This window comes from Lepidochelys olivacea, assembly GCF_965140295.1.
Source record: "Lepidochelys olivacea isolate rLepOli2 genome assembly, chromosome: 9".
Taxonomy (NCBI): domain Eukaryota; kingdom Metazoa; phylum Chordata; order Testudines; family Cheloniidae; genus Lepidochelys; species Lepidochelys olivacea.
In genome coordinates this window covers 64,427,415-64,438,743 of record NC_140419.1, presented here as the reverse complement: position 1 = coordinate 64,438,743, position 11,329 = coordinate 64,427,415, and the positions used below count along the sequence as shown (strand labels likewise).

Sequence of the window (11,329 nt, the reverse complement as noted above, 5' to 3'; positions counted from 1 at the left end):
CTGCTGAGGGGAAGGGGAGCTGGGGTAGGGCGAAGGCACTGCCTTCAGAGCTGGGTGCTCAACTAGCAGCTGCCACTTTCGGGGCAGTGCGTAAGTACCGCTGGCAAAATCACAGACCTTTACTCATATTTCAAAAATCTTCCCTGATAGAGATTGGTTTCCTGACCTGAACATATGGGAATCCTAAAAAGAAAAGGAGGACTTGTGGCAACTTAGAGACTAACCAATTTATTTGAGCATAAGCTTTTGTGAGCTACAGCTCACTTCATCGGATGCATACTGTGGAAAGTGTAGAAGATTTTTTTATACACACAAAGCATGAAAAAATACTCCCCCACTCTCCTGCTGGTAATAGCTTATCTAAAGTGATCACTCTCCTTACAATGTGTATGATAATCAAGTTGGGCTATTTCCAGCACAAATTCAGGTTAGGACAGGCCTAACAAAGAAAATAACAGAATGCCACTAGCCGTCGCCTTCAGCCCCCAACTAAAACCCCTCCAACGCATTATTAAGGATCTACAGCCTATCCTGAAGGATGACCCAACAGTCTCACAAATCTTGGGAGACAGGCCAGTCCTTGCCTAAAGACAGCCCCCCAACCTGAAGCAAATACTCACCAGCAACCACATACCACACAACAGAACCACTAACCCAGGAACCTGTCCTTGCAACAAAGCCCGTGGCCAACTGTGCCCACATATCTATTCAGGGGACACCATCCCAGGGCCTAATAACATCAGCCACACTATCAGAGGCTCGTTCACCTGCACATCCACCAATGTGATATATGCCATCATGTGCCAGCAATGCCCCTCTGCCATGTACATTGGTCAAACTGGACAGTCTCTACGTAAAAGAATAAATGGATACAAATCAGATGTCAAGAATTATAACATTCATAAACCAGTCGGAGAAAACTTCAATCTCTCTGGTCACGCGATTACAGACATGAAAGTTGCGATATTACAACAAAAAAACTTCAAATCCAGACTCCAGCGAGAGACTGTTGAATTGGAATTCATTTGCAAATTGGATACAATTAACTTAGGCTTGAATAGAGACTGGGAGTGGCTAAGTCATTATGCAAGGTAACCTATTTCCCCTTGTTTTCCCCCCCCCCACGTTCTTGTTAAACCCTGGATTTGTGCTGGAAATGGCCCAGCTTGATTATCATACACATTGTAAGGAGAGTGATCACTTTAGATAAGCTATTACCAGCAGGAGAGTGGGGTGGGAGGAGGTATTTTTTCATGCTTTGTGTGTATAAAAAGATCTTCTACAATTTCCACAGTATGCATCCGATGAAGTGAGCTGTAGCTCACGAAAGCTTATGCTCAAATAAATGGGTTAGTCTCTAAGGTGCCACAAGTCCTCCTTTTCTTTTTGCGAATACACGGCTGTTACTCTGAAACATATGACAGGTTTCAGAGTATGTTTCAGAGTAACAGCCGCGTTAGTCTGTATTCGCAAAAAGAAAAGGAGGACTTGTGGCACCTTAGAGACTAACCAATTTATTTGAGCATAAGCTTTCGTGAGCTACAGCTCACTTCATCGGATGCATACTGTGGAAACTGCAGAAGACATTATATACACAGAGCCTATGAAACAATACCTCCTCCCACCCCACTCTCCTGCTGGTAATAGCTTATCTAAAGTGATCACTCTCCTTACAATGTGTATGATAATCAAGTTGGGCCATTTCCAACACAAATCCAGGGTTTAACAAGAACGTCTGGGGGGAGGGCTACATATGGGAATCCTAGTTACAGGAAAGCCAGCGTGGGGGCAGCTCTCGGAGACAGAAGGGCTGCTGCCCCAGATGGTGGGTATGCAAATAGGTCCAGGCCTTTAGGGAGCACCATGTGGGGGATCTCTCATTTGGCTAGGTGAGAAGGCCGCCATGTTGCCTTACGGATGTGGAACTGTCCCTTCGGAGGTCGCCATCTTTCTGTACGGCAGAGTGAAGGAATCTGTATTGCCGTAGCGCAGGACGTGAAAACCTCCATGTTGCTGTACGGCTGCGGACACCTAGCAGGGGCCGCCATGTTGCTGTACGGCGCGGGAGGGGATCTGCTGGCCGGGGGCCGCCATATTGCTGCGGTTGAGGGGGAAGGGGGCTCTCGGCTTTGCTGCAGTCCGAGCTGTCACTGCGCGGCTCCGCGGCTCCTCGCCTCCCGCTGGAGCCCGCGGCGCGGAGCGCTGGGCCGCCATGGCCCGGAGGCTGAACACGGAGCAGGGTATCCGCCTCAGCGCGGTAGGTGGGGGGTCCGGGTGCGGGGCGGTGGGGCCCGGCCTGCGGGAGTCCGGCCCTGACCGTCCCTCTCTGTCACTCTCCCCGCAGATGAGCCCGCGCTACCTGCAGAGCAACAGCACCAGCCACACGCGGCCCTTCGGCGCCATGGCCGAGCTGCTGGGTGAGGCCGGCTGCGCAGTGGGGTTGCTCGGGGAGCGGGGGGGGCAGAGCACTGGGGAGGGTGTTCAGGGCACCGGTAGCTGTGCTGTGGGGGCAGGGCAGGGGGGGTTGGAGGGCGCTGGGGAGGGTGTTCAGGGCACCGGTAACTGTGCTGTGGGGGCAGGGCAGGGGGGTAGGAGGACGCTGGGGAGGGTGTTCAGGGCACTGGTAACTGTGCTGTGGGGGGCAGGGCAGGGGGGGTTGGAGGGCGCTGGGGAGGGTGTTCAGGGCACCGGTAACTGTGCTGTGGGGGCAGGGCAGGGGGCTTGGAGGACGCTGGGGAGGGTGTTCAGGGCACCGGTAGCTGTGCTGTGGGGGCAGGGCAGGGGGGTGGGAGGGCGCTGGGGAGGGTGTTCAGGGCACCGGTAGCTGTGCTGTGGGGGCAGGGCAGGGGGGTGGGAGGGCGCTGGGGAGGGTGTTCAGGGCACCGGTAGCTGTGCTGTGGGGGCAGGGCAGGGGGGTGGGAGGGCGCTGGGGAGGGTGTTCAGGGCACCGGTAGCTGTGCTGTGGGGGCAGGGCAGGGGGGTGGGAGGGCGCTGGGGAGGGTGTTCAGGGCACCGGTAGCTGTGCTGTGGGGGCAGGGCAGGGGGGTGGGAGGGCGCTGGGGAGGGTGTTCAGGGCACCGGTAGCTGTGCTGTGGGGGCAGGGCAGGGGGGTGGGTGGGCGCTGGGGAGGGTGTTCAGGGCACCGGTAGCTGTGCTGTGGGGGCAGGGCAGGGGGGGTTGGAGGGCTCTGGGGAGGGTGTTCAGGGCACCGGTAGCTGTGCTGTGGGGGCAGGGCAGGGGGGGTTGGAGGGCTCTGGGGAGGGTGTTCAGGGCACCGGTAGCTGTGCTGTGGGGGCAGGGCAGGGGGGGTTGGAGGGCTCTGGGGAGGGTGTTCAGGGCACCGGTAACTGTGCTGTGGGGGCAGGGCAGGGGGGTTGGAGGGCGCTGGGGAGGGTGTTCAGGGCACCGGTAGCTGTGCTGTGGGGGGCAGGGCAGGGGGGGTTGGAGGGCGCTGGGGAGGGTGTTCAGGGCACTGGTAGCTGTGCTGTGGGGGGCAGGGCAGGGGGCTTGGAGGACGCTGGGGAGGGTGTTCAGGGCACCGGTAGCTGTGCTGTGGGGGCAGGGCAGGGGGGGTTGGAGGGCGCTGGGGAGGGTGTTCAGAGCACCGGTAGCTGTGCTGTGGGGGGCAGGGCAGGGGGGGGCAGAGCACTGGGGAGGGTGTTCAGGGCACCGGTAGCTGTGCTGTGGGGGGCAGGGCAGGGGGGGTTGGAGGGCGCTGGGGAGGGTGTTCAGGGCACTGGTAGCTGTGCTGTGGGGGCAGGGCAGGGGGGGTTGGAGGGCTCTGGGGAGGGTGTTCAGGGCACCGGTAGCTGTGCTGTGGGGGCAGGGCAGGGGGCTTGGAGGACGCTGGGGAGGGTGTTCAGGGCACTGGTAGCTGTGCTGTGGTAGGGGCAGGGCGGGGGGGGGGGGACGGACGTTGGAGGACTCTGTGGAGAATGTTCATGGCACTTGTACCAGTTCTATATATTATATTAGTGGTTCTCAAACTGGTTGAGCCCATTTTAATGGGGTCGCCAGGGCCAGTGTTAGACTCACTTTGGCCCAGGGCAGAAACACGAAGCCCAAGTTTTCAAGTGAGGAGAAACTTGGGGTATGGAGGACAAATCATATTTCTGAAAGTAGAATAGTAGTCTGGAACGGTTGAGAACCTCTGTGCTAAGTCACTGTGCATGTGCTGGGCAGGGGCAGCTCTGCCAGTGAGAGGTGAAGCAGGCATCTGAGTCTCAGCTCTCTCCTCATTTAACAATGACTCAGTTCTTGACCCATATGTTTGAAGCTCTTATTGACCTGAATGTGACTGGTGCAGTGATGCCTGCCTGAGTCTGCAGACAGATGGCTTCAGTGTCTCTGTGTCTTGTCCAAGAACAGGAATGTAAAATTAAGAACACTGCTATATTTTGCTGTTGCTATTCGGAACCCTATGGACAGCAGTAAAGCTGCAGTTCCATGCTGCTTGAGAAAACTCTGAGCAAGCACTGAGGACAAGGAGTCACAAGCAGGCTAGCATAGGGTAGTGGAAACCGCTCTTGCAGCATCTGGGGATTGAACTTTACATGTCCTGGGCCTCAGGCAGGCATGATTTGATGGAAAGTTCCACAATTGGATGCAGAAGGATGAAATATTCAAGGACAGGAAACTTAAAAAAACCAAAATGTTGGCTGTATGAACCTGCTCAGAAATTTGGAATGTTAGAATAAATCCCAGGTGAGATGGAATAATGGCAGTCAAAGGGGCATGATCACTACTTATCCCATGATACGGTAAATATTGTCATCACTTTTGTGGTGTGTGTCTACTTATAGAATATAACACACATTACCGTGGTTTTGCAATGATCATACATTCTTTGATTGCCTCCTCTGACCATCAGTCCATGTTCCTTCAGCACAATTTCCAACTGTACAAACTTCGGAGCAGCTACAAATAGCCAGTCATCTTAATTTTTTTTTAAGCAACCTGCTCGAGTGATTCTTGCTTTCACCTCACATGCAGCATTCCCGCCACCAGTTTTCTCAAATTCTACATGCCTGTTGCTCAAGATTGGTTGTGACCAGTCCTGCTTGGGCTTAAGGTCTGATATTTTTTGACTCTTCAGGATTACAAGAGAGCTTCCTCTTGGGACACTTCCTTCTAGCCCTGGAAGGTCTCAAGATACAATCTTAAAATCATGATCTTTTTATGTATAGAAAACACTTTTTAAAGAAATTCATATTGACTTCCTCTAAGCCCTATATAAGTGAACTGAAGGTAACCACGGTACCTGGGTTTACAATGCAAGGGTTCCAATAACATTTTATTTCTAAATCATTTTCAGAACAGTTGTTCTGTAACGCATATAGCACATACAGAATACACAAGGATGGCATGTGGAGTTATAATTTTATTGACAATTGTTTGAGATGACTCGCATAATTTATTTGTGGCTTCTTCATGCATAAAAAATACCCCACCCCAACTCATTCTGTTTAAATCTTTTGTGTTATATGATAGTATTCCTGTATTTTCTGTATAATTTATATTTACACACCCTTCTGCAGATAAGAAGCTCTTTTCTTGTGATAAGCAGTTTTGGGGAATATGGGAGAGATTAATAAAATGGACTTTTCAGCTTGGAAAAGAGATGACTAAGTGGGGGATATTATAGAGGTCTAGAAAATCATGACTGGTGTGCAGAAAGTAAATAAGGAAGTGTTGTTTAGTCCTCATAACACAAGAACTAGGGGTCACCAAATGAAATTAATAGGCAGCAGGTTTAAAACAAACAAAAGGAAGTATTTCTTCACTCAACACACAGTCAACCCGTGGAACTCCTTGCCAGAGGATGTTGTGAAGGCCAAGACTTTAACAGGGTTCAAAAAAGAACTAGATAAGTTCATGGAGAATAGGTCCATCTATGGCTATTAGCCTGTGTTTGCCAGAAGCTGGGAATGGGTGACGGGATGGATCACTTGATGATTCCCTGTGAAGCACCTGGCATTGGCCGCTGTTGGAAGACAGGATACTGGGCTAGATGGAGCTTTGATCTGACCCAGTATGGCCTTTCTTGTGTTCTTATGGTACATCCTTTATCAGACATTTCCCTGTATTTGGGAGAAGGAAGGTTCAAGAATGCTTTCATTTCTGAGATCTAAGGAGATGATCTGTGTGTCAGGAATAGTTGAGGACAATGAGAATGCCTAACTGTCCAGGCTTTTTGCTTCCACAGACAATGCCTCAGATCCCGGTGTGACAGCTAAGCTTCTTTGCATTGATGTTGTGGAGATCAAGGGGGAGCTTTGTTTGACTTTCACAGATAATGGTGCTGGAATGACACCTCACAAACTTCACCGTATGCTCAGGTAACAAGCTAGGAATTCACCCCAGATATGGTTCTTCTACTATAGATTCAGATCTTGCAAGCAAGTGTTGTTGTTGACCCAGGGTTCAGGATTTCAGGGATCCTGGTTCAGATGTACACAGGGCTCTCCCTGTGGTTTCTCTTCTCTGCCTCACCCTCACACTGTGCAAAATCCTAAAATAACTGCTTTTAGATTTACCCTCTCACAAGCTGTTTTTTAACATACAGTGCATGGTCCAGAGACTCGTGACTTTTTACATTCAGGGCTGTTCCATACGCAGGGTTCCTCATGTAACAACCTGTCCCTGGCCTAGCTGAAGTAATTTGGCATGAATTAGAAGCAGTAAGCAAGAGCACATGCTTCAGTACAGTACATGGGGTAAGGAGTATTTGCTTAAAATAGACAAATGTCGCCTGGAGTTAGTAAATAAATCAGGAGTCCATGATCTCGTTTCTGAAGACTTGTGGTAATGATAAGTTTCCCATCTTGCCTCCCTTCCCTTCAGAATGTTAAAATGGCTTGTGGTTTTAGAGAACGTGACTTTTCTTTAATCTTTCATTCTGTGATGTAAGAAGGTAGGCTTTCCTCATTGCTGGTTTCATGCCTTCTCATTAACAATGGCAGAGGGAGACATGGTCTGACTCTCTGCAGTGAGGAATTTCAATTCAATTTTTATTATATAACTAACTTTTTAAAAAATTAAAATTTAACTTGTTACTTTTTATTCTAAACCACAGAATATCAAATTTGCCTAACTGTAATATCATCTAAAATACTTTTTATCCCTAACAGTAGCATTCTCTAAGAGATGACCTCTCATCCTGTCACCTGCCAAAGGCGTAAAGTTCAGCTGGATGCTCTTGCAGTTGGTTCCTAGGGTAAAATTCTCAAGAGTTGGCTCTGAGGCCGCGGCAGTGCTTTAACATGCCTTTTGTGCTCATGGCTCAGAGAGAGCTCTCCTGGCGCTCTAAAAAAACCCATCTCAATGAGGGGCATTGCTCCCAGCGCTGGGGCACTATTTATACTGGTACTTTACAGCGCTGCAACTTGCTGCGCTCAGGGGGGTGTTTTTTCACACCGCTGAGCGAGAAAGTTGCAGTGCTGTTAATTGCCAGCTTAGACAAGCCCTTAGTAGAGTCTCCACCCCTCACTCAAGTCTGCCACAGCCTGAGTTCAACAAACTTTAGGGTGTGATACAAGGCCTGCTGATCTTATTTGCTCTTGTTTAGGTTAGTTTATTCCGCTTGTGCTTTAATCGTATCTGCTAGTAGTAGTCATACTAGATGCCGTGTGATCATCATCCTTTGAATGTAGAGAAGGGCCTGGAATCTGTATCTTAAACACCGAAAAGATGTGCTTGAGTGGCTATGGCAGTAGGTGCTCTATACATTGAAGAAGCATGTTAGAACTGGCAGTTAATTTTCCAGGAGTTTATCATAGACTAGAAAATAGTAAAAGCTTGCTTCTGCATCTTCCTGTGCATGCCTCTTCCGTTACACCTCCGTGCCTGGCAGATGCCCAGGGAACATCAGATGTCTGCTCCTTTGGGGCCACACCAGTCCCACATTTCCATCTTCCTGCTTAGTGTTGGTGCTCATTTTTGTCTTTCCTAGGAGCATCACCAAGCCCTCCCTCCTTTCTCTCCCTAGGCTGCATTTCCAGTCCATCTGCGGATATTTCTCCTCACTTGGATGCTGCTGCACTATCCATTATCCTGTTCTGCTACTTCTCCTCTCAGAACAAGTGTCATGTAACCTCTAGGTTTCCATTAGACCTAATAATAATTTTTCTGTTTCCAGCAGGCCATCTGCAAAGCAGATAGTCACTCGTGGTAGGGCATGGTTTGGTTGTTCCTCTGCAACAATTTGTTGATAGATAAGAAAAGGTGCGGGACAGAGGCAGAGAATCTAACATTTCTTCAAATGCTGTGAACACAAAACCACAGGTCTTCCGAAAAGCCAGGGGGGTTCAGGAAGTGAAAACCAGAAGCCTTAGCCCCTTCCTGCTCTGTGTGGTGAGGGAGGAAAGCAATGGCTTGGTCTCTCATTTCAGGTTCTCTTGAGTTAATATGAAGTGGCTGTGAAATTGAAGTGGGGGAGGGACAGCAGGCCTCTCTAGCTGTTAAAATTCTAAGACTGAGATAATTTCACATGGGAAGCTCGTTTCAAATTCCTTCCCCAGAACTAGAGAGAGACGCTTTCCACATCTTCTGTAGGACTAATCTATGGTGAGCTACATTGAGGTGTGACAAAGCCACAAAGTGACCCTCTTTCCTTACCACATCACTTCTTCACCCTTCTTGTCATGGTGTATGGGGGAGGGGAAGGACTGTCTGTCTCATGCATGCACACCAAGAGGAAAGAATGAAAAGAGAATTGGATGGTGTGGCCCAGAGTTGCTGGCACATAGACACCTATGTGGAGGACAGATAATGAGAGGAGAGAAGGGAATTTTCTGGTTATTTTTCCTTATTCTCCCCTCCCTCCCCAAAGGCAGCCTCAATATCAAAGAGCCACAGTTATTAGCTCTCCTGACTGCAGACACTTAAGTGTAGAGTTATAAAAATGGGTGAATTGGACATGCAGAGCTTTAGAAGAGTAATGGAATAGTGCTGTGCCAAGGCTGAACCTTTAACAAGTACAAGGCTGGTTTTAGTAGTTTGGGTCACAGCGGCTGAGTCTTGGAGATGCACTTCTTATCTAAACTGCATCATTGCAACATCTTGAAGTTTTTCTTCACGTATCGTACTCTGCTGGTGCGTTAGGCTGATCATATAGGCTGAGGTAGCGTATAATGTAATTGCAGTATCAGTGAGGTGTGGTGGTGTCAGTTTGTTGTGACCCATGAAGTAAAACGCGGGCAGTGGTGACAAATGCTTCCTTGAAAATCAGGGCAGCAGGCATTGTAGATGCCTGAACCAGCCTCGATTATGTATGTGATGGGAGGAGAAGCTGGCCTCTCTTCAGTCTTGCCAACCCCTACTGAGGATTTTATTCCACTTGAGGATACAGATTTGGATAGCTCAGTGGTTTGAGCATTGGCCTGCTAAATGGGAAATGCTGTATTAAGGCAAAGTATTATTCATTTGCCTGACACTTTTTGAGTCAGGTGACCACCATGGGGTTCCACATTTAAAATCACTTTCCACTCCATCTATTCTCTTCATGTTTTCCTCTGTCTATCAGACAGCTCTCCACTTGACTGACTGACAGTGTGTGTGATTTGCAGCTTTGGCTTCACGGACAAGGCAGTGAAGAAGAACCACCCATCCATTGGAGTGTATGGTAATGGTTTCAAGTCAGGCTCCATGCGTCTGGGAAAGGATGCCATTGTCTTCACCAAGAATGGTGGTGCACTCAGCGTGGGGCTCCTTTCGCAGACCTATTTGGAACGTGTCCATGCTCAGGCTGTTGTTGTTCCAGTGATACCATTCAACCAGCAAAACAATATCCTTCCCTGTAAGGCAAGAGTGGCTGTGGAATCTGCACAGGGGTAGGAGAAGGGGCTGGTTGGGGCTGCAGGGGTAGGAGAAGTGTGGTACTGAGGAAGCCCATGGCTCAATGTTTCATGAGGCGCTATTGTTGCAACAGTGTCTTCACACAAGAGTTCTGATGGTGAGGGTTGTTTGGGGATATATCTGGGTAGCCTCCCACAGTGTCATCTGCATGTGTTGCTGCCTCCAGGTAACATCTGTGGAGGGCATCAGCCATATGGAGTACTAGAGCAGGGGTGGGCAAACTTCCTGGCCCGAGGGCCACATCTGGGTGGGGAAATTGAATGTAGGGCTGGGGCAGGGGGTTGGGGTGCGGGAGGGAGTGCGTGCGGTGTGCAGGAAGGGGCTCAGGGCAGGGGATTGGGGTGCAGGGAGGGGTGTGGAGTGTGGGAGGGGACTCAGGGCAGGGGGTTGGGGTGCGGGCTCCAGCCTGGCGCAGCTTACCTTGAGCAGCTCTGGGGTGGCAGCGGTGTGCAGCAGGGCTAAGGCAGGCTCCCTGCCTGCCCTGGCCCTGCGCTGCTCCCAGAAGCGGCCGGCACAACGTCCCTGCGGCCCCTTGGGGAGTGGGGGGTAGAGGGCTCTGTGTGCTGCCCTCACTGGTGGGTACCTCCCCCAAAGCTCCCATTGACCGCCGTTCCCTGTTCCCGGCCAATGGGAGCTGCAGGAGGTGGTGTCTGCAGGCGAGGGCAGTGTGCGGCACCCCACTTCCCCCCCGGGGCCACAGAGACATGGTGCCGGCCACTTCCGGGAGTGGCGTGGGGCCAGGGCAGGCAGGGAGTCTGCCTTAACCCCGCAGTGCCAAGGGTGGGGGAGGGAGGGGGCAATCCCACAGGCCGGATCTGGCCCGCGGGCCCTAGTTTGCCTACCACGGTACTAGGGTAATGGCAAATTTCGCACTGCACTTGGAGAGCCCCTATAATAGCAACTGTGCTTGGTGTTGCATCCGTCATATTATTCCCCTGCACTGATGTCAGAAATTGTTATGAATCTGATGGGCACTTCTGCTAATTTCCATGACCAGCATAACTTCTGGATAATTTCTGCAGTAACTGCATCTCCACCTCCCCCTGTGGAGTGCCCCCTCTTTTCTAATAGTTGTCTGGTCTATTCCCCCACATAGTCTTATCCCTTGGCAGCAGTAACACGCTTTTTGGTGTTGTGATACGATACGTGTGTACAGTGCTGCCTTCACACTGATGGGAGCCTTAAATACACAGCTGCCTCCTCAAGTTAACAGCTGTGCATAGCTTTACATACTCCCTTCCTTCCCTGTAAAGTTGGTGCCTGGTGGTATTTTTTCACCAAGTTCCCTTGTTTACTACTTAGCATGGTTCAACTCCCCTTTGGACACACCTGCTGTTGGCACTGCGCCTAGTCATGCTTCTGATGGGTGCTATGTCCACGTACATCCCCTGCCTATGCAGAAATGTCTGAATTCTTAATGTCTCATTGGTAGTGGGGATAGGGGAAACCTGGGCCAATCTTGTTCTTTCTTTGA

General features: G+C 50.4%; 1 protein-coding gene across 1 annotated transcript in view; it reads left to right on the top strand.

Annotated features, from left to right (window-relative positions):
* The first annotated feature begins 2,089 nt into the window (after positions 1-2,089).
* Positions 2,090-11,329, top strand: part of MORC4 (MORC family CW-type zinc finger 4) — a 33,612-nt gene continuing 24,372 nt past the window's right edge. Inside the window, exons 1-4 of the mRNA XM_084639241.1 lie at positions 2,090-2,257; positions 2,345-2,417; positions 6,206-6,338; positions 9,567-9,785. Coding sequence (XP_084495367.1) covers positions 2,213-2,257; positions 2,345-2,417; positions 6,206-6,338; positions 9,567-9,785 — 470 coding nt within the window. The 5' untranslated portion in view covers positions 2,090-2,212. The remainder of the gene's footprint in view (positions 2,258-2,344; positions 2,418-6,205; positions 6,339-9,566; positions 9,786-11,329) is intronic.